The 23,225-nt window shown below is 39.1% G+C and overlaps 1 protein-coding gene across 9 annotated transcripts in view; it reads right to left on the bottom strand.

The window, feature by feature from the left end:
• Positions 1-23,225, bottom strand: part of A630010A05Rikl (RIKEN cDNA A630010A05 gene like) — a 161,859-nt gene that overhangs the window by 122,088 nt on the left and 16,546 nt on the right. For 6 of the 9 annotated variants that reach the window (XM_039087593.2, XM_063270059.1, XM_063270057.1 and 3 more), the window contains exons 1-5: positions 19,647-23,144; positions 16,620-16,734; positions 15,761-15,934; positions 13,742-13,848; positions 850-911 (exon numbers count right to left, since the gene is read on the bottom strand). In XM_039087593.2, coding sequence (XP_038943521.1) covers positions 850-911; positions 13,742-13,848; positions 15,761-15,934; positions 16,620-16,734; positions 19,647-19,900 — 712 coding nt within the window. In that variant the 5' untranslated portion in view covers positions 19,901-23,144. The other 3 variants (XM_039087599.2, XM_039087601.2, XM_039087602.2) reach the window with 3 other exon arrangements.

The following is a 23,225-nucleotide window of genomic DNA, read 5'->3' as shown; positions in this document are numbered from 1 at the left end:
TGAGTTGTCCAGGACACATGCAATACAGCTTAAGGAAAGAATTTAGATGCACTACCTAGGTGGTTACCAATGGCAAGTTAGGTATTTAAAAGATATTGTGATGACAGTTGATAAAAATGTGAACTCTGTAGAGTGTTCCTTCCACTGTCACAAAAACTATTCAAACTCAGTGGATGTACAGTTAATGCTTTGAAATACAGAATAATGCCTTCTGAACTCACCTCTTTGCGCCCAACTTTTTTCTGGAAATTGTGCTTTACAACAAGTTAAACCATGTTTTATCATACCCTGATCTATTTAACAAAAACTAAAGGGAAAAAGTTATAAAGGTATTATTAATAGGAAGGGTACATGCCTAAAATGTTCACAAAGCTGGTGTCAATCCCAACCACTTCAAAAAAAAAAAAAAACCCAAAACCAATGAAAGAAGAGAAGTGATTGAATATTAAGTTTTATTTGTGGCATAATTACATTTTAGTGACTTTGAACTATAAACTCATATAGTACAAAGTACAATCGTTTGCTATGAAAACTAAAAGAAAATCAGTACAATTTGCTACAATGTGACTCCTTGGATCCCTTGCCAAATTGCTCTCTTATTTAAATAAAGACAGTACATATATGAGCACCAAAATCAAATATATGACATTTTGACAGTACATTTCATAGTTAAAATTGTTTATAAATAATTAATTCTGACTTTCTAGAATATTAGAGAAATATTAAAACAACATAACTGCATTTATATTTGATTTGCTTAACTCCATTTGGTGTACTGAATTTTTACTCGTATTTATTTTGTTTAGGGTAGGTAAGAGCAAAAAGAGTAATTAATTATAGAAATCTTACCTTCATTGAACCTGATATGCTTTTTACTTCTTTGTTCTGGCTGTTTGAAAGATGTTTCTTCACTGTGACACATGTTAAAAACAATCATTATTTTACTTTCCATATGAAAAACATTTAGCAGGTATTCTAAATTCTTTATTTTTGAGTTCTTATCTGATGCAGGAATTCACTCTGTAGCCCAGCTGGCCTGAAACCCAGAATGTGAACCATGTTAACTCACAGATTTGCCTCCTTTTGCCTCCTGAGCTCTGGGATTAAAGGCATAGACAAATACATGGCACAAACAAGTTTGAATTCATTCTTCGAAAGTCGATTATGATTGGTGGCTGCTGTCCTTACCATCTTTCTTCATGTAGAATGATAAAAATTTAATTCTTGATTAATGCAACAAAACTACACACACACACACACACACACACACACACACACACACACACACACACGCACCCACAAAAGCACATGCACTCACCCATACATACACACACAGGCACATACAGGGAAAGAAGACAGTAATAGTCCATGTTTTATTCTGATGGCTGTAGTACCTTATATTTATGTGTTCATAGATTTAGTGCTCCTGTTTCATTCAGCTCCATGTCTCTAGGGCATGAAGTCCTATCTCTGTCTTCACTTTGGAGGCATTTCACTGAGTGGGGTGCTCTCTACAAAGAAGGGGGTTCCATATATCATGAATCTGATTCCTATCCTAAGCATCCCTTGGCCAGAACTCTCAGAAGCCATCACATTTTTGTTACCTTCAAGTGGTTTTGTAGTAGTTTATTTGAGTAAATGCTGAGACCACCAGCTGGACGTTTCTTTCAGTTGCATTTCTGTGTAATGCTGAGCCTTTATAACTAACAATAGACTCTAAAGTTCAAGAAACGTGATGCTCTCTCCTCAGCTACATTCTCCCTGGACAAAGCTAAAATGCTAATCTTTATTAAGATCCTCTTGCTGCTGAACTACGGTGCAACAGATTTTTCTAGGTTCTGCTTTGGGTGTCACCATTGTCTTGGAACTGGTTATGGGACCTTTGAATCTGCTGTAAAAATCTTCTCCAAAAGTTGTGGCTGAAGTGCAAAACCTTCCCAGGTTCTCCTGAACTTTCATCCTTGACGTATTTTCAGTGCTTTTAGCAGATAATTATCTCCTACTCATACGCAATCAGTTTCCTGACATGATGTTTAATATCCATGTATGATATGTATTCCTGTTCACACATATTTGCTGTCTATTGAACATGTGCCCCAGTGCATCAGAGGTCAGCCTTGACAGTCAGACCTTGCCTTCTTAGTTTTGAGGCCTCTTTTCCTACTGTTTTGACTTCCTGACCTAACCGGTTGGTCTAAGCAGGCACATTACAGAAAGGAAAGGCCCTTCACTCCTATGTTGATTTCTAGTTGACATAAAAGATAAAATCCCCTTTAAACACAGATGAAGAGTCATGACATAGTTTGGCTCTTAAATCCAAAGAATATACTTGGATTGATAGAATTCACTACTGGGAAAAACAGACCACTTGAGGGGCAATGGAAAGGTGGCATCCATCTGGGGTTAGAACAGTATAACTGCATCAACGAAGTTGCTGCACAAGATTTAAAAAAGACCTTATCATGAAGATCCGGTGTGAAAGAAGGCAAGCAACTGTGCTGTCTTCATAGCCTGATCTGAGACTGAGAATGGCCCTAACTCATGTACTCTGCCACAGAAGACAAGAAAAGACCTCAGTCTGGTGACTCCCTGTGAAACTCCAGCTCACACTGAACTTCACAGAAGGGTTTGAATATGATGCTGGAATGAGGACTCAGTAGTGAAGGTAGCTTGCTGCTCTTGTAAAGAACTCAACTTTGGCTCCATGTTCAGTTTCCAACACCCATGCTGGGCAGCTCATTAAACATTTATAACTCAAAAACATATGATCTTTCTCTACTGGCCTCTTCAGATACCACATTCTTGGGGAAATACACATATACACATTGATACACACAAACTTTAAAAATAAAGTTTTTAATAGGTGAGGAGAGTTAGGTTGATCTCAGAAAATATGAATAATTATAAAAAGCTCATCTTCAGGGTCTGGAGAGATGGCTCAGTGGTTAGGAGCACTGACTGCTCTTCCAGAAGTCCTGAGTTCAAATCCCAGCAACCACATGGTGGCTCACAGCCATCTGTATTGAGATCCGATGCCCTTTTCTGGTGTGTATGAGGACAGCTACAGTGTACTCGTATATAATAAATAAATATATCTTTTTCTTTTAAAAAAGGCTCATCTTCAAGCAGAGAGCTGTTACTTTGGAAATATTGGCTAAACATAATATTACTGAAATGGAACTTTCAGTATATTCCATTGTATGTGGCATATGGACCTATAAAGACAAACTTCTTTATATTTAAACATTTCCAGAATTCAATTTTTATAATTCTGAAGTTCCAGATTCTGCAGAAAAGAAGCTAGCTATATTCCCACTTTTAAAGTTCCACCTGAAATTCTAAGAACAAAATGTCTATTTTGTACTGCAGACTCTTCAAAAGTTCTGGATAATTCTAGGATAATGAAATTAAAAGCTGCAAGTGAAAGGTAATTTTCTGCCAAGTTGGACATTTCAAGAGTCAAACAAATCACTGGGAAACTCTATTTGCTACCCATGGATATGGACGGTATATTTCAAAAGAAATTGCTAATTCTTTAGGTATTAAAAGAAGAGGTTGGGGATTTAGCTCAGTGGTAGAGCACTTGCCTAGCAAGCACAAGGCCCTGGGTTCGGTCCCCAACTCCGGGAAAAAAAAAGTCTCATTTCACTTTAAAAGAAGAGGTCATAGAATTCCTAACTGTGGACGTACTATCACGACACAACATATGCCAACCATGTATGAGGCTCTGAATTGAGTGACACACACTGTCAGACAGCAGACCTACTGCAGGACACCATCCAGCTACACCCATCTGGCTTATCCTTTTATTTGGTTGATAAAAAACGAACTATCTAACTGCTCTTGCAAAACTCTCCACACCACACTAAACTTAGATCGGTTGGACTGAACAGCAAGTGTTACTCAGTGAGCTACCCACTACCCACCAGGGATTTTTCCACACGAGATCTTTCATTAAACCTGATACTTATTAACTGGATAGACTGCTGCCTGAAGAGTCACTTCCCACTATACAGGGATGGCAAATACAATTAGCAACAACCATCTTTTAAGTGGGTTCAATATGAACTTATTTGCTAAAACTTTACCCACAATATCTGTAACTCAGCTTTCTGGAATAATTTTAATATTTTTAAATATAAATTTTAAACTATTGTTTTCAAACTTATACACTGAAATGATATTATGTTTATGTTTCTAAAATGCAAGTGAGCACAGGCCATTGTTCTCTTCAAGCTCTCTTTTGCACTGTTAACTCATGCCCACCTTCCTCTATATGGCTATCTTGATAATTCCACATTTATTCTCTTCGTGGCTTCACTACATACATTCTAACTTTATTAGATTCTTAGATTCTGGTGGATAAATAAAGAGACTAACCTTACACTTAAAGAGCTGTACTGAAAAATACCTCATTTCTGACTTTTACTATATGCATATGTTATTTTACTGTATATAAACTTTAGGTATATGTCTCTAAGAGTCCTTAAAATCTTGAAATTGTAGATTCTTTTATGTGCCTTCAGAAGAAAATAAACATTTAACTTTCAGGAATGGAAAAATAATATAGGCGAAAAGGCAAAAAATCAAAAGGTAAAATTTTTAAAAAGAGTATAATCATAAAATGAAAAACCAAAATAGGAAGGGAACAAAAATATCCCACAGAATCATAGTAAATAGAAAAATCAATTTAAAATCCCTCTAATGAGGTGCTAACAACTATTCTTCAATTATCATACAAACTCCTCTACAGGATTTGCCTGATTTTGCATAAGTAAAATCTATGAATATCTGGCCAGAGCTAAACCTGATCTGCCTTAAAACCTGTGATGACAAAAACAAAGTATTGGTTACAGCTGCAATTGTCAAAAATATCAAGACAAGCTATAGGGTCATATAACCGGGGTTTCATTCAGGGCTGCATGGCATAATTTAGTCTAACTTTCTGAACTGGTATGAAAGTATGTCTGCTTCTTGACAGAAGAGCATGTGCATCTCAGTCAGTCTGGGCAAGTGATGCACTGGGAAGCCAAAATCAATTATAGAATCAAGCTCTCTGTATTTGGTTCCCTAGAAAGTGGGAGCTAGCTTACAGAGATAGCAATACTTACTCCACAGCCCTTATCTGATTGTTTTAGGCATATATAATGTGTGTTGCAGAAGTATTAGCTTCTTATCTTTGCTTACCAATGACATCACATATTTAAAAGCCATGAACTCTTACCTAGATAAAGATGCATGTTCAGTACTGTCATCCACTTCTAAAATGAGGGAGAATGTATTTTATAATAACTGTAGAAAAATATAGTATATTAAAATGGCAAACTAACATTTTTCAGATACTCCTTGGAGACCATTCTATATTATGAAGAGTATTTTATAGTAAATGCTGCTTTATAGGTAATTAATACATTAAGAAATCTTGCTTATATTTTGTTGAATCAGTCGAATGCAGGGAAAAGAAAGTTAATGACATTTATAGCTGAAAATAAATATCTGTGACAATGACTCTGATCCCAACTGACTACTGATTGCCAAAAAGTGGTATTTACTAGTATAAACTGACAATGACAGCACATGGGTATTTTTGTTGTTGTTGTTGTTCTTCTTATTGTGGTAATGGTGGTGGTGTGGTGGTGTAGTGATTTTGACCAATGGTGCTAGCAAAAATTTTAAAAGAGTAGAATTATTTTACTAAAATATGAAGTGTTTTCTATTTGCTCAGTGGAAAATTATTCACTTTAGAATAGAAATGCCATGTACAAGGAAGATGGATGCGTGGTGACTCTCTTGCAGCATGGCAAAACTCAGATGACAAAAATAGACCAGGGACAATCTTTGCAAAAATTTCCAGCTGCAGTGCAGCAAATTTCAGCAGGTTCACATTCCCTCCCTTTCTGGGAAAGACACTAAGAGTCTCCTGCACTCTAGTCTCGCTCTTCCTGTTCTGTGCAGTGTAAGAAATTTCATGATCAGCTCTCATCACTTCCCATGGCAAGAACGAGTGGAAAGACACCTTAGTAGTTCATCAACCTGTACTACGTTTATAGTGAAAGGGAAGAAGAGCATGAGCCTGGGGTACAGAGAAGGAAGTTCCAGGAGTAAGGTAGGACACAACAAATATTTTAATATGGTTATAGATAAACCATTCATTTACTCGTTTTTATTAAATGCCTCCATTTTACTCCCCCTAGGGGATAAAACAATTATGTTTTAAAACTTCATTATAAAAATGTGTAAAAGCTCAGTGAAAACTTCTTAGCATTTCCCATGACCAGGATAAAGCATTTGAACCCTCAAAACAAATAGACGTGTACTGTGGCTTTAATGGCAAAACTTGTCCACAGTACGTGGGACTCCTTAAGTTAATCCTCATCCACATAAATAAAAATACAGTAATATTCATAATAAAAATACAAAATAAACTCCCCCTTGTTATAATCTGACCCTGTCCATCTCATCTCTTTAGAGAACAGGATCATTTGGATTGGATTTCAGTATTTCCTCACAGAAACATGCTTTCAAGACAAGGTAGAAAGATGATACGAAGACAGTGTTCCTTCCACTGTTAACAAGAAGCTAGTAAGACTCTGTGGACTAGGACAGTACAGTTAGTGCTGTGTACTACACAATGGTGTCATTGGTTCAATTTTCCTTCTGTGAACAATTGGAAATCGTGTTTTGGAGCTTGTAAGTCATGGGCCAACATATCCTACATTACATTAAAATTTGCTACAATCGAAGAATGCAGATCGATCCATGCTTATCACCCTGTACAAAGCTTAAGTCCAAGTGGATCAAGGACCTCCACATCAAACCAGACACACTCAAACTAATAGAAGAAAAACTAGGGAAGCATCTGGAACACATGGGCACTGGAAAAAATTTCCTGAACAAAACACCAATGGCTTATGCTCTAAGATCAAGAATTGACAAATGGGATCTCATAAAACTGCAAAGCTTCTGTAAAGCAAAGGACACTGTGGTTAGGACAAAACGGCAACCAACAGATTGGGAAAAGATCTTTACCAATCCTACAACAGATAGAGGGCTTATATCCAAAATATACAAAGAACTCAAGAAGTTAGTCCTCAGGGAGACGAATAACCCTATTAAAAAATGGGGTTCAGAGCTAAACAAAGAATTCACAGCTGAGGAATGCCGAATGGCTGAGAAACACCTAAAGAAATGTTCAACATCTTTAGTCATAAGGGAAATGCAAATCAAAACAACCCTGAGATTTCACCTCACACCAGTGAGAATGGCTAAGATCAAAAACTCAGGTGACAGCAGATGCTGGCGAGGATGTGGAGAAAGAGGAACACTCCTCCATTGTTGGTGGGATTGCAGACTGGTACAACCATTCTGGGAATCAGTCTGGAGGTTCCTCAGAAAATTGGACATTGAACTGCCTGAGGATCCAGCTATACCTCTCTTGGGCATATACCCAAAAGATGCCTCAACATATAAAAGAGACACGTGCTCCACTATGTTCATCGCAGCCTTATTTATAATAGCCAGAAGCTGGAAAGAACCCAGATGCCCTTCAACAGAGGAATGGATACAGAAAATGTGGTACATCTACACAATGGAATATTACTCAGCTATCAAAAACAACGAGTTTATGAAATTCGTAGGCAAATGGTTGGAACTGGAAAATATCATCCTGAGTGAGCTAACCCAATCACAGAAAGACATACATGGTATGCACTCATTGATAAGTGGCTATTAGCCCAAATGCTTGAATTACCCTAGATCCCTAGAACAAACGAAACTCAAGACGGATGATCAAAATGTGAATGCTTCACTCCTTCTTTAAATGAGGAAAAAGAATACCCTTGGCAGGGAAGGGAGAGGCAAAGATTAAAACAGAGACTGAAGGAACACCCATTCAGAGCCTGCCCCACATGTGGCCCATACATATACAGCCACCCAATTAGACAAGATGGATGAAGCAAAGAAGTGCAGACCGACAGGAGCCGGATGTAGATCGCTCCTGAGAGACACAGCCAGAATACAGCAAATACAGAGGCGAATGCCAGCAGCAAACCACTGAACTGAGAATAGGTCCCCTGTTGAAGGAATCAGAGAAAGAACTGGAAGAGCTTGAAGGGGCTCGAGACCCCAAAAGTACAACAATGCCAAGCAACCAGAGCTTCCAGGGACTAAGCCACTACCTAAAGACTATACATGGACTGACCCTGGACTCTGACCCCATAGGTAGCAATGAATATCCTAGTAAGAGCACCAGTGGAAGGGGAAGCCCTGGGTCCTGCTAAGACTGAACCCCCAGTGAACTAGTCTATGGGGGGAGGGCGGCAATGGGGGGAGGGTTGGGAGGGGAACACCCATAAGGAAGGGGAGGGGGAGGGGGATGTTTGCCCGGAAACCGGGAAAGGGAATAACACTCGAAATGTATATAAGAAATACTCAAGTTAATAAAAAAAAAAAATTTGCTACAATGTACCTATAGAGAAGACATACAAAGTACTATATTAAAAACCCTTTTTCTTTTGTATTAAGAGATATTAATATACTCTTAAATATCTAAAACTCATATTCCTTGGACAATATGGTTTGATATATAAACTTTTGTAGAAATTATCTCTGCATTTATACTTTATTTTCTTTTTCTGGGGAACTTAAATTTTTATTTTATGTACAGCATTCTGCCTGCATATGTGACTGCAGGCCAGAAGAAGGCACCAGATCTCATTACAGATGGTTGTGAGCCACCATGTGGTTGCTGGGATTTGAACTCAGGACCTCTGGAAGAGCAGTCAGTGCTCTTAACCGCTGAGCCATCTCTCCAGCCCGGAACTTAAATTTTCAATCTTCATAATTGTGTATTTCCTTAGGATAGACCACTTAGAGCAGTGACTTTCACCTATCCCAATTCGACCCTTTAATACAGTTCCTCATGTTTCAGTGATACCCCTAACCATTAAATTATTTTTGCTGCTACTTGATAACTATAATTTTGCTACTCTAATGAATCATAATCTAAATATCTGATATGCAGGATGATCTTAGGTGACCATTCTACCCTTAAAACGTTGTCACTCACAGATTGAGAACTCTGCCTTAGAGTAAAGCAGTATCAAAAGTCCTACTTGTATTGATTTGTGCATCATAAATAAGCATTGATGTTGACTGTTTGCCAAGTGAAGCTTCACTGTGATGTAGTGAGAAAGTAATAGTTATTTTAATATTCATATGAAAAATATTTGCCAAATGTTTGGCATAGGTATATTTTTGAATTCCTAATATAGCTTACATTAGATATTTATTTATTTATAAATAACTTAAACTATGTCCCAACACTGAACTGTGAGTCTGTTGTTCCCTCCCAAGACACATGACTTGGAGGAATTGGAAATTAATCTTGCTTATAAGCATTAATCTGCCAGCACTCTCACCAGCCATTATATGTATAACAAACAGGCTTACTGCTTTTGTTACTTACCTGTTTGCTACTAAATGTCAAAACATCACCAAATATTGTTATGTGGTGTTGAGTTACATCCTGTTCCAGAACTGACAGAAGAGGAACACCGTCCCTCCATACCCATTTCTTCCTGGCTAAGCTCCATTCCTGAGGTTTTTAGTTGGTGAACTGTGATGCAATAGCTCTCTCTGCTTCCACATTGGCCTCAATTCTGTTGCATGATCCTGCTCCACAGAACCATTTCCAGAAGCCTCAGCTGATGAGATCCCCAGCCAAGTCAAGGAACTTGAGTCTTAGTTCTTTGTACTCCACATCCTAACCATGGATGTTTCAGGAGTTACAGTGCATAGCTGACTAACACAGCAACACAACAATTCAGAGAGGACAGGAACAAAAGAATACCATGAGTGATGGCATTTAATTGCTATGATGTTTTTGACCTAATGTATTTTGACTATTTAAACACCATTCAAAGCAATGAATGGTCAGAGACAGCATGGTTTTCTAAACCTATTAATGTCGAATATAGCATTTGAAAGGAATATATGTAAGAAACAAAATGAAAATATAAAAAGTGATTATAAATTTCATGGTCAATAATGTCAAACTAGGTAGATAATTTTCAAAATAAACAACATTAATGTGTAGTTGACATAAGTAACATAAAATAACCGGTAAAGCTGTGCCACAGCTCTCTGTACCAAGATACCGCTGGGAGAAAGCGCGTCTCCCAGAACTGCTGACACACCTGAGAGCACAGGTAAGACCACCATTTCTGCCCACATTCCTGGCCCAAGAGAAACCTTCCTGGAGCTTTCTGGACACAGAAACCAAGAAGTAAACTGAGACAGATCCTGCTGGTTACTACCTGTGCCCAGAGTTGACTCCATGCCACAGCTTTCTGTACCCAGATCCTGCTGGAAGAAAAACATCTCCCAGTAGCACAGACAATCCTGAGAGCACAGGTGAGAACACAACTTCTGCTCACATTCTTGGCCCAAGAGAAACCCGTCTGGGGCTCTCAAGACACAGGAACTGAGGAGCAATCTGGGACAGGCTCCTTCTGGTTTCTGTCTGCACTCTGAGCTGACTCAGGGCCACAGCTATCTGTACCCACATCCTACTGGAAGAGAGCTAGTCTCCCACTGTGCAGATACACAGCCTTATAGGAGGGTAAGCCACTGTCAGAGACAGAAAGACCAACTAATACCAGAGATAAGCAGATGGCTAGAGGCAAGGACAAGAACCTAAGCAACAGAAACCAAGGCCACTTGGCATCATCAGAACCCAGTTCCCCCACCACAGCAAGTCCTAAATAACCCAACACACCAGAAAAGCAAGATTTTGATTTAAAATCACAACTCATGATGATGTTAGAGGACTTTAAGAAGGACATAAATAACTCGTTTAAAAAAATACAGAGTAACAAAGGTAAACAAGTAAAAGTCCCTAAAGAGGAAACAGAAAAATCAACCAAAGAGGTTATAAAAATGGAAATAGAAACAATAAAGAAATAACAAAGGGAGACAACTGAGGGAAATAAAATATCTAAGAAACAGATTAGAAGTCATAGACACAAGCATTACCAACAGAATACAAGAGATAGAAGTGAGAATCTCAAGAGCAGAAGATACCATAGAAAATATTGACACAACAGATTATAAAAATAGAAATAGGAAAAAAATAAGCAAATCACAAAGGGAGACAACCCTGGAAACAGAAAACCTAGGAAAGAAAATAGAAGTCACAGATGCAAGCATCACCAAAAGTATACAAGATATAAAAGAGAGAATCTCAAGAACAGAAGATACCATAGAAAACATTGACACAAACATTAAAGAAAATGCAAAACACAAAAAGATCCTAAGCCAAAATATCCAGGAAATCTGGGACACAATGAGAAGATCAACCCTAAGGATAATAGGTAGAGAAGAGAGCAAAGATTCCAAAATTAAAGGGTTAGTAAATATCTTCAACAAAATTATGGAAGAAAACTTCCATAACCTAAAGAAAGAGATGCCCATAATCACACAAGAAGCCTACAGAACTCCAAAAAGATTGAACCAGAAAAGAAATTCCTCCTGTCACATAATACTCAAAGCACCAAATGAACAAAACAAAGAAATATTTAAAACAGTAAGGGAAAACGGACAAGAAACATACAAAGGCAGACCTATCAGAATTACAACAGACTCCTCAATGGAGACTAGGAAAGCTAGAAGATCCTGGGCAGATGTCATATAGACCCTAAGAGAACACGAATGCCAGCCCATGATACAGTATCCAGCAAAACTCTGAATTACCATAGAGAAACCAAGTTATTCCACAACAAAACCAAATTTATACAATATCTTTCCACAAATCCAGTCCTACAAACAATAATACATGGAAAACTCTAATACAAAAAGGGAAACCACACCATAGAAAAAGCAAGAAATAATCTTCTTGCAACAAATACAAGAGAGCCACACAAACATAATTCACAATTGCTATTCCTTAATATCTCTTAACATCAATGGACTCAATTACCCAATAAAAAGATATAGACTAACACACTGGATATAGAAAGATTTTGCTGCATGAAGAAAGCACACCTCAGTGACAAAGACAGATACTACCTCAGAGTAAGAGGCTGGTAAACAATTTTCCAAGCAAATGTTTCCAGGAAACTAGCTGGAGTAGCCATTCTAATATTGAATAAAATCAATTTTCAACCGAAAGTTGTCAAAAAAGATAAGGACACTTCATATTCACCAAAGGAAAAATCCACTAAGATGAACTCTCAATCCTGCATATTTATGCACCTAAATAAATGTTCAACATCCTTAGTCATCAGGGAAATGCAATTTAAAACAACCCTAAGACTCTTCCTCACACCAGTCAGAATGGCTAAGATCAAAACAGATGCTGGCGAGGATGTGGAGAAAGAGGAACACTCCTCCATTGTTGGTGGGATTGCAAGCTGGTACAATCACTCTGGAAATCAGCCTGGAGGTTCCTCAGAAAATTGGACACTGCACTACCTGAGGACCCAGCTACACCACTCCTGGGCACATAGCCAAAAGATGCCCCAACATACAACAAAGACACGTGCTCCATTCTATTCATAGCGGCCTTTTTTATAATAAGCAGAAGATGGAAAGAACCCAGATGCCCTTCAACAGAGAAATGGATACAGAAAATGTAGAACATCTACACAACAGAGTACTATTCAGCTATTAAGTAAATGACTTCAGGAGATTCTTTGGCAGATAGATGGAACTAGAAAATATCATCCTGAGTGCGGTAACAAAAGAACACACAGGGTATTGCTGGATAAGTGGATATTAGCCCAAAAGACAGGAATACTCAAGATTCAATCTACAGATCCCATGAAGCTCAAGAAGAAGGATGACCAAAGTGTGGATACTTCGTCCTTTCTAGAAAGGGACCAAAAATATTCACAGGAGGAAATAGGGAGACAAAGTTTGGAGCAGATACTAAAGGAAAAGCCATCCTATCCTGGGGATTCATCCCATATACAGCCACCAAAGCCAGACAATATTGCTAATGCCAAGAAGAGCATGCTGACAGGAGCCTGATAAAGCTGTCTCCTGAGAGGCTCTGCCAGAACATGACAAACACAGAGGCAGATGCTTACAGCCAACCATTGAACTGAAAATGGGGTCCCCAATGGAGGAGTTATAGAAAGGACTGAAGGTGCTGAAGGGGTTTGCAACCCCATAGGAATAACAACAATACCAACCAACCAGAGCTCCCAGGACTAAACCACCATCTAAAGAGTAACAGGAACAGACCCATGGCTCCAGCCGCATATGTAGAAGAATATGGCCTTGTTGGGCATCAATGGGAGGAGACACCCTTGGTCCTGCCAAGGGTAGATGTTCCAGTGTAAGGGAATGTCAGGGCCGGGAGGTTGGAAGAGGTGGGTGGGGGAACCCTTACCCTCATAGGAGTAGGGGTAAGGGGATGGGATAGGAGACTTATATGGATGGGAAACTGGGAAAGGGGATAACATTTGCAATGTAAATAAATAATTATTCGATAATAAAATCACCAGTAAAATCAGATTATGAATAACAAAGTCAGTATCCAAAGAGGAGCTGGACCCTAGTGCATTCTGTGTTCTTGATGTGGTTGGTGCAGTTCTTTTCCAGGTAACAGTTCATGGTGTTCCTTACAATATACCTTCAAATTTAAGGGAATCTTCCCCCTATCAGTTTGGTGTTCCTGACTTAAGCCATTGTCACTAACAAGAACAACACGAAGATTGAGAAAAAGAAGAAACCGTACCTATTCGACTCAATGACTTCATGTACATCTGCACCCCTCTCTGTTAAAAACTCTGCCATCTTCTCTCTTTTTTCAAATACAGCAAGGGAAAATGGTGTGAAGCCATGCTAGAAAAGAAAAAATGTTTATAGTTCAACGTGTTTATCAACTGAAAACCCATCACAGATGTTTATGTACATAAATACATACTATCCCATAGACTTTATTAACCTTAAGAAGAAGGAAGATCCAAGTGTGGACGCTTTAACTCCACTTAGAAGGGGAGACAAAATAATCACAGGAGGTAGAGGGAGGGAGGACTGGGAAGGAAGGGGGGGACAGGATCTGGAATGGGAAGGGACAGAGGTGAAGGACAGAGGGTCAGGAAGTTGAATAGAAATGTGTAGCAGTTGGGGATGGGGAGCTGGCGGTAGCCACTAGAAAGTCCCTGGCACCAGGGAAGTGAGAGATTCCCAGGACTCAACAGGGATGACATCAGCCAAAATTCCCAACAAAAGGGAGACATAACCTCCCATGGCCCCCAATTGAGGGATGGGACCACCCACCCATCTCAAAAATTTTAACCCAGAATTATTCCTGTCTAAAGGAAATGCAGGGACAAAAATGGAGCAGAGACTGAAGGAAAAGCCATCCAGAGGTCACTCCACCTTGAGATCCAACCCATCTACAGACACCAAACCCTGATACTATTGCTGATGCCAAGAAGCACTTGCTGACAGGATCCTGGTATGGCTGTGCCGGTAGAGGATCTGCCAGCACTTGACTAATACAGATGCAGAACTCACAGACAACCGTTGGACTAAGCCTGGGGACCTCAAATGGAAGAGCTGAGGGGAGGACTGAAGGAGCTGATGGGGATGGCAGCCCCATAAGGATTACAATATCAACTAACGGGACCACCCAGAGCTCCCAGGGACAACCACCAAACAAAGAGTACACATGGAGGGAGGGAGCCATGGCTCCAGCTGCATCAAATCAGAGGATGGCCTATCTGGCATCAATGGGAGGAGAGGACCATGGTCCTGTGGAGGCTTGATGCCCCAGCACAGGGGAATGATAGAGCTATGAGGTGGGAGTGGGTGAGTGACTAAATGAACACCCTCATAGACACAAAAAGGAGGACAGCTGGGGTGGGGGTTGCTGGGGAGAAGCTGGGAATGGGACACTTGAAATGTAAATAAATAAAATAACCATTTTTATAAGAGTCGTGGTGAGTAGATTTTCCTTCCCTCTGCCTCATTTTCCCACACACAGGTGCCTCCTTTCCTTTGACACGCCTATCCCCTGCCCCACACCTCCTGTGAACCTCACTCCTCTTCAGTACTTTTCCCAAACATTCACTGATTCAAAGAATCTTACCTAAATGAAGTTTTTCCTTCAATACCCAAAAATCCAAAACATGGTAATGGTTCGCATGTCCCTAATGAATGAATGAGCTCAAGTGGAGTCTCTGGAGCAGAATGCTTTAACCTGTATCTCAAAAATACTTCTTTTCTAGACTGAGAATTATTAACTCCCAAACTGAACAGCATTTCTTATGTACACATAAATTTGAAAAAGTTAAGTCATACCACCCTGAACGCGCCCGATCTCGTCTGAAAAAGTTTTTAAAACCTTGATATTTTTTAATGATTAAGTTTCACAATTGGCCTATATGCCTTTGACTGTATCTTTCCTTATTTTTCATTCCTGCCTCATTTCTGAGAGACAAACCACCCCTATAACCTCTAACTGCTACAGATTTCTGTTTATTTAAAAATATTTATCTTAAAATTTTATTTATTTTTATTGTTCATGTATATGTGATATAGGTGGGCCCAAATCCACCAATTTTATTTTTGAGTTTTAAAATAAAGCCCAATTCTCAGAAAAATTGTGCTCTTTTCCACTACCACAAATATGAAAAACACATTTGGAGAAAAAATATTTTACTCTTAACAGAATCAGTGAGAATGCCTGAACTTTGGCATGCAGAAAATGGATCCTAGTGTCACTGCTAGCATATATTGGGGTCTTTACCTTTGTTATGGCGTTAATATCTACTTTGTACTTGAGCAGTTCACTGGCGATTGCTCTGTTTCCATTATACACTGCATAGTGGAGGGCTGTATTTCCAGTAAAATCTGCCATGTGTGGATCAGCACCATGCTTCAGTAATATAGAAACACATTCCAGGTTGTTTCGCTCTGTGGCCTGTAGGTGTTGTTCAAAAAAATTGCTCTTCAAGAAAGGCAAGATAAACATTCTTACAATTGCATTGAATAATTACCCTTGCCTAAGTTATGTATATTACCCCTCTCTTTTTGAGACAGGGTCTTGTAAAGTACCCCAGGCTGTCCTAAATTCAAAATCCTCTTACTTCAGTTTCCCAAATGTGAGAGTTTTAGAAGTGTTCTACAATACCTAGATCTGTGCTAGTTGACTGGTATTGGGAAGGGAAAGTTTGTTTTGATAACTTGACATAGGCTCCAAGTAGCCAAAGAGGGGAAGCCTAGCTTAAAGAACTGCTTCTATCAGATTAGCCCATGGGCAAATCTGTGGAACGGTTGATTGATGTAGGAGGGACAAGATTACTGGGGCCATGGCATGACTCAACAGTGGCCCTGAGTTGTATGAGAAAGCAAGCTGAGCAGGCCATGGAAAAGGGTGTGAGAAAGCAGCCTTCCCCTGTGGTATCTGCTTCCGTTCCTGCCTCCAATTTCCTGACTTGAACTCCTGCTCTGATTTCCCTTGATGATGGACTGTGATGTGGAAGTGTAAGCCAAATAAACATTTGTTTCCCTGAACTGCTTTAGGTCATTGTTTTATCACAGGAACAGAAAACAAACATGGACAAAGTCTTATCCATTTCATATTAAAATTGCTGTCCAATAGCTACCTTAATCAAGGGTGTGCAGCCTTCATCGTCCTGGGCATTAATAGTGCAGTTGCTCTTGATTAACAGCATCACCACTTCTGGATGGTTATGAGCACATGCATAGTGTAGTGAAGTCCTACCAATTGAAAGGATATTTTAGGAAATTATGGAATACTATGACAAAATACATTCAATTGTAAATAGTATGTAATTTGTTTCCATCTGAAGTAAGAGTTTCACCTGGGATTTGCTTATTTATTTATGTCTCTACTCACGTGTTCACTTGTCTTACTAGGGATACAGTGCATGGCTGCCCAATTCAACTGGTCTATCACAAGCTTCATTCCTGCTCAGAGCAGCCTATTTAAATAACAACACTCAGAAAACTGAACACAGCTTATATTTGAATCCTTCTCTAGCTACTTCTTAGGGTTTCTATGACCTCCAAAACTCAGTTTCCTCATCCATATGATAAGGAACAAACAGTAACTGTCTTACATGGTGCTGCTGTGATGTTTCAGTTCAAGTCTACACAAAGCGTGTAAAAGTGTTTCCAGCACCAGACACCTCAGCATTTGGTGGATAATGATGATTATTCTTGCTACTGCTGTCAAATACAACATCTTAATAAATACAAATTAAAGAATTGTACAGATACAATTTTTTATTCAAATAAGTTTACTATTTTTTAAAATTATATTGCCAAGGTTGGCCTTGAACTTGATAATTCTCCTAACTCATTCTCCTAGTAGTTAAGTTTGCAGGCCGGATAACTACTACTTACTCTTCATTCACATTTTAGCATCTCTGGAATAATTCTAATGATTCATGACATTTTACAACTATAATTGGTAATATTTTTAAATTTATTACTGTACAAAATAAGTTCGTTGCACTTTACATCAAGCAATATAAAACACAATCCATAGGTTCATGGTAAATCTTGTATCTATGTAAATTTTAGCTCTTAAAACAAATTTAGGTAAAGAGATTTAAAATAGCAAAGACAAAAACCAAAAATCTAAACTCTCAGTCATCAGTACTTTGTTTTTTTTTATTTTTTAAAAAGATTTATTTATTGTATATGAGTACACTGTAGCTGTCTTCAGACACACCAAAAGAGAGCATTGGATCTCATTACAGATGGTTGTGAGCCACCATGTGGTTGCTGGGATTTGAACTCAGGACCTCAGGAAGAGCAGTCGGTGCTCTTAACCACTGAGCCATCTCTCTAGCCCCCCCCTTCTTTTCATTTTTTAATGCCTACAGATAACCTTTCCATGTTTGCAGCCAACAGGAACATAGCCTAGTCCCCAGGTGATACTCTAGACTCCAATTGTTAGTAAAGAAGATCATCTTTGGTTGCCTTCTAGTCATTTATGCATCTATTGACTCACACCAAGACTGAGCCTAGGGATTAAATGAGCACTGCTTTATTTAATATTTAAATTTATAGACTGTAAAGCCACCTATTATTTTAATATTTAATATCACACTTAAGAGGACATCATACATTAAAAGGAATTTTTTATAGCATGTGATATAATTTTACTAAAGAATAGTTATGTGATTTTTTTTTACAGTCTACTTTCAAAACAATTTTTGTATTTGTTTTTGTATTTGTTTTTGTATTTGTCGTTTTTTGTAGAAAGGGAGAGAAGTTTCTATTAAAATTAAGGCAAGTTTTAACTTTCTTAACTTCTTGATTCAGTGGTGAAATATAAAGGTTTAAAAATGGAAGGATCTTAAGAGACAGTAGAATGTATATGCTGTATAGTAGATATCTAAGTAACATGTAGAAAATAAGTAGATTCACAAAATGGATAAATACAGTTGGAAAATTCATTTTTAAGAAAACAGTTATAAATTAAAATACTATTTTTGAAACAATAATTTATTCTTCTATGTCTTATATGTATAAAGATCCAACTTAGAAGACTAAGGAACTCCTGAGATCTACACTTTTGACTAAAGCAGCATGTGAACTGTGGAATATCTACTGTTGAGTGATATTGGCATCCCTTGGCTTGAAGTAGGAACAAAAGAGGTCTGAGGCAACAACTCAATTGCTAAAAAGCTCATCCTGTAATTTGGGCACTTGTGTTCAGAATCCCCTGAACCTTGGAAAACTAGTTTGTGGAGGCCAGATGATGTTGGAACTTACTTGTGTGGAAGTCTAGATGATGCAGTAAAGTTCAATACACTAAATCAAATACAGTGGACATATGGGTTAGTGAAATAACTTGTCTCAAAAACTGAGGTCTAGGGTTCACAGAGTGGCTCAGAAAAGACCCAAGTGGAGGCCTGATGGCCTGATTGATGAGCAGAACCCACAATATGGCCAAACCAAACTGCCAAATAGAGTTACCTACTGACCTCCATGCACTTACCTGTAGGATGTACACTCACACAATTGCGCATGTAGGCATGCAATGTACACAGATTTTGTTAGTAAGTGAAAAGCAATAGAGAAAGAGAGTATCAACCTCTAGACCCCATATGAACAACAATGCCAAGCAACCAGAGCTTCCAGGGACTAAGCCACTACCTAAAGACTATGCATGGACTGACCCTGGACTCTGACCTCATAGGTAGCAATGAATAGCCTAGTAAGAGCACCAGTGGAAGGGGAAGCCCTGGGTCCTGCTAAGACTGAACCCCCAGTGAACGTGATTGTTGGGGGAAGGGCGGCAATGGGGGGAGGATGGGGAGGGGAACACACATAAAGAAGGGGAGTGGGAGGGGTTAGGGGGATGTTGGCCCAGAAACCGGGAAAGGGAATAAATGTAAATAAGAAATACTCAAGTTAATTAAAAAAAAAAAAAAAGAAGGCCTAAGAGCTGGTTCTTTCCAAGGTTGCAGGTCCCAAATACTTAGGGGTCTACAGCCAGCAGAAAGCACAGCGGGCTCATTGAAAGCCGAACCAGACTTTACCCTCTCCCCTCTCTTAGGAAAATTCTTGGAAGGTGGTGCTTCTCCATGATTCGTCCTGACTGTTCCTAACAATCCCTGCCCCTCCTGCTCATCTCCCCTCCGAGACCATATTACCTGTTCCTCCTGTCATATTTATCCACATGGTATCTTCGGGAGGTGATGAAGTGCTCTACTGTAGACAAATCACCCATGCTGGCTGCCTTTTGGAACTGCCCCACAGGTTCATATGGGATGAGGTAGACAGGATATTCATCCACTTGGTAATCAAGGCACCCATAGCCCAAGCAGCAGGTCCACAGGCGCCAATACCAGTGTGGCTGCTCAGAGGTGTTCAGTGTCTGGCCATCAAAATCGATGTCCTCCGGCATGATAGAGGCCTAGGGCCACGGAGGCCCGTGCTGTCGTCCCTTCCCTCCCCTTTTGTCAGCTACTTCCTCCTAAGCCCCACACAAAAACTTAGAAAAACAAAAAGAATATCCAGCCAGACCAGGTCAGTGGTTCAGTTTGAGCAGAATCCCTTTTCGTTGCCTAGCAACGAGGAAGCATGCTGCTCGTGAGTGCATGTGCTCACAACTGTGTATTACACTTGTCTGCTTCAGACTCCAGCGACAGGAACCTCACCTACCTTGCACAGTTTACCTGCAAAGCCCTGCTAATTGTTAACTCTGGAGTAGACTACCACTCTAGCTTTCAAAGGCAATTGCTGAGGGGAGCTGAGTGATGGTTCAAATCCTTTATAGCCCTGCTATGATCACCAGCTCAGAAGGCCTAGTTATTGCATTTCCTGATGCCCTGAGGTTGAGCCCTGCAAGGAACTCTTTTCCTGATGCTAACCTGTAATTCATACCATTTGTGTTCTTTTCTTGGCATCTTTTAACATTTTGTAGGTATTGCCCATCAGTCAATCTGTCATGTCATTCTTATTCCCTAAAATTAAAGTGTGAGGACCCTTTTTAAATTTGATATGCTTGGATTCCTAGAAAGACTAAGTTTACAAAAATCTGTTCTGATATTTCTATTTTTTTCTAATGCTTAATTAAAAATTTGTATTCCTCAACTCTTAGCTGTGTCCAAAAAAAATCCTGCAAGCACAGACAATATAGAAAGGGTATGACACTTCTGCCCTAAAATTCTCCCTTAAAATTTTCTTTCTTTAGGGATGGATTTAAATTAAAATTAAAATTAAAATAAACATTCAATAGTGTGCAGAAATAGTGTATAGATTATATTTCTGTCTTTATCTCATATCCTAAAACACTACTGAACAAGTTTCTGAAGAGGAGGTTCAAAGTCCACTCCATCAGATCCTCAGCAGAGGTGACAAAAAATGGAAGAGAGGAAAACGAAGCTGTTATCTCAGAGTTTACTAACTACAGCTCCTGGAGTCTGAAACTCTTAGCTATAGTCAGGAACACAGTGAGTCAAAGGAAAGAAGTGTTCTCCTGTGGAGTTTTGGCACAGGTTGTAAGTTATAAGGACTCAGTGTTACACAGAAATGCTTGTTGAGCACAAAACCATCCAGTTGATGGTTTCAGTATTTACTCATGAGTGATTTAAAATTCTGAATGTGCTGGAGAGGGATGCTTGGAGGCAGGGGTCAATTTTGTAGTTTACCACTACTTGGGAAAGAATATTAGTCTCAAGGAAATGCTAGCAAGCTATCAAGACAGAGCCAAGGTTGAATTGCTCTCTAGGAGCATGGAGGATGAATGAAATAGGAATACTAACTTCATGAGCATGTAAACAAAACACCATCAATTACTGCAGCCACCAGAACAAAGCATGTGGAAGAACCACACCCCCCTTCTCTGTCTGTATTTGTTGGGGGGTGGGGGTGAGTGCTGTTGCTTTAATTGGGGGTTAATCTCTCTTGATGTCTTCAACATAACAAAAAGTTGTAAGGAAAGCAGTGACTGATCATAATCAACTCCTGAAACACAAGTTTAATATATGTGAAAACTTCTAAAGTGAGGTACATTGGGAAGTCATAATAAGAACTCAGAATACTTACTAAAAGAGTTTTTATATGAATGTTAAAAGCACTTTTATATTTCATACTGAAACAATAACTGAAAAAGAGCCAAAACCAACAGCTGAAGAGTCTGTCCATAGTGTTGCTGGTGAGCTGCTAGAGGGGTGTTTCCACCCTAGTCACAAGAGTAAAATGTTGCTTTATACTCAAGATCAAAGGTCAATTAGTCATATTCTTTCTCAATTGTTTCTTGACATATCTGTAATGATGACTTAAGAAATTTTAAGTCTGGAACTACATTGTCTGAAAAATTTGAGCTTGTTTTATTTTGTCCCTAGGTATATTTGTTGCATTTGTACAGATTAGACGAAGATCCTTTACCTCAAACCTTGTATATGTCATCTGTATTTGCAAATAGCACTTACTATACATTAAACTTCCCTTCCAGTTCTATCACAATGAATCATATTTTGCACATGAATATCATTATGTCCTCCAATATCACTAAATTTTTTACACTACAAAGAGATAAAATACTACTAATTTTTCAATGTTGATTTTATTCTTACTAATGTAGTCAACACCTTCCTACATTTAGTCCACTTTACACAGTATTTTCATGCTCTTTCCTTAACTATCTCCTGTGTTAAGATAAGGTGTCTATGGTATACCACAGTATTTTATGCTAATTATTAATCCTTTTGTGTTCAGTATTTCTGGGACTTCATGCTTTGGTGGCACCCCAGGCAGCTGCTCTCTTCCTATTAGCTATACATCTAGCACAATTTTTTATTACTTTTATTTCTTTTACAATGCAGCTGTTATTCTCCCTCCCAGTCCGTTATCCAACTGTTCCTCATCCCGTTCCTCCTCCCCCATCTCCGAGAGGATGTGTCCACTCCCCCAAACTTCACCCACTCCTGGGGCCTCACGTCTCTCAGGGGTTAGCTGTCCTTTCTCTCACTGAAGCTAAACCAGAAAGTCCTCTGTTGTATATTGTCGGGAGAGTCAGAGTAGCTAATGTGTGCTGCCTGGTTGGTGGCTCAGTGTCTGAGAGATCTCAGGGGTCCACGTTAGTTGAGACTGCTGGTCCTCCCCTTCAGCTTCTTCCAGCCTTTCCCTAATTCAATGACAGGGGTCCCCAACTTCAGTCCTGGATGTAAGTATCTTAGTCTGTCTCAGTCAGCTGCTTGTTGGGCCTCTCAGAGGACAGCCATGCTAGGCTCCTATGTGCAAATAGACCATAGCATGAGTAATAGTATCAGAGCTTTGAGCTTCCCCTTGAGATTGATCCCAAATTGGGCCAGTTGCCCACATCAAACTAAATGGAGAGCAACTTGAAGCAATCCCACTAAAATCAGGGACTAGAAAAGGCTATTCAATATACTACTTGAAGTCCACAAGCAATTAGACAACAAAATGAGGTCAAAGGCATACAAATTGGATAGGAAGCTATCAAAATGTCACTATTTGCAAATGATATGATAACATACTTAAGTGACCCCAAAATTCCACTCCTAAACCGAATAAAATACTTCAGCAAAATGTCTGGATATAAAATTAACTCAGAGAATCAATAGCCTTCCTCTACTCAAAAGACAAACAAGCTGAGAAGGAAATTAGGGAATGACGCCATTCACAATAGTCACAATTAATATAAAATATACCTCGGTGTGACTGTAACCAAGCAAGTGAAAGAGCTCTATGATGCGAACTTCAAG

Source organism: Rattus norvegicus, chromosome 10 (assembly GCF_036323735.1).
Source record: "Rattus norvegicus strain BN/NHsdMcwi chromosome 10, GRCr8, whole genome shotgun sequence".
Classification (NCBI taxonomy): Eukaryota; Metazoa; Chordata; class Mammalia; order Rodentia; family Muridae; genus Rattus; species Rattus norvegicus.
The sequence above is the reverse complement of the archived record's forward strand: the minus strand, read 5'-3'. Positions and strand labels throughout refer to the sequence as shown.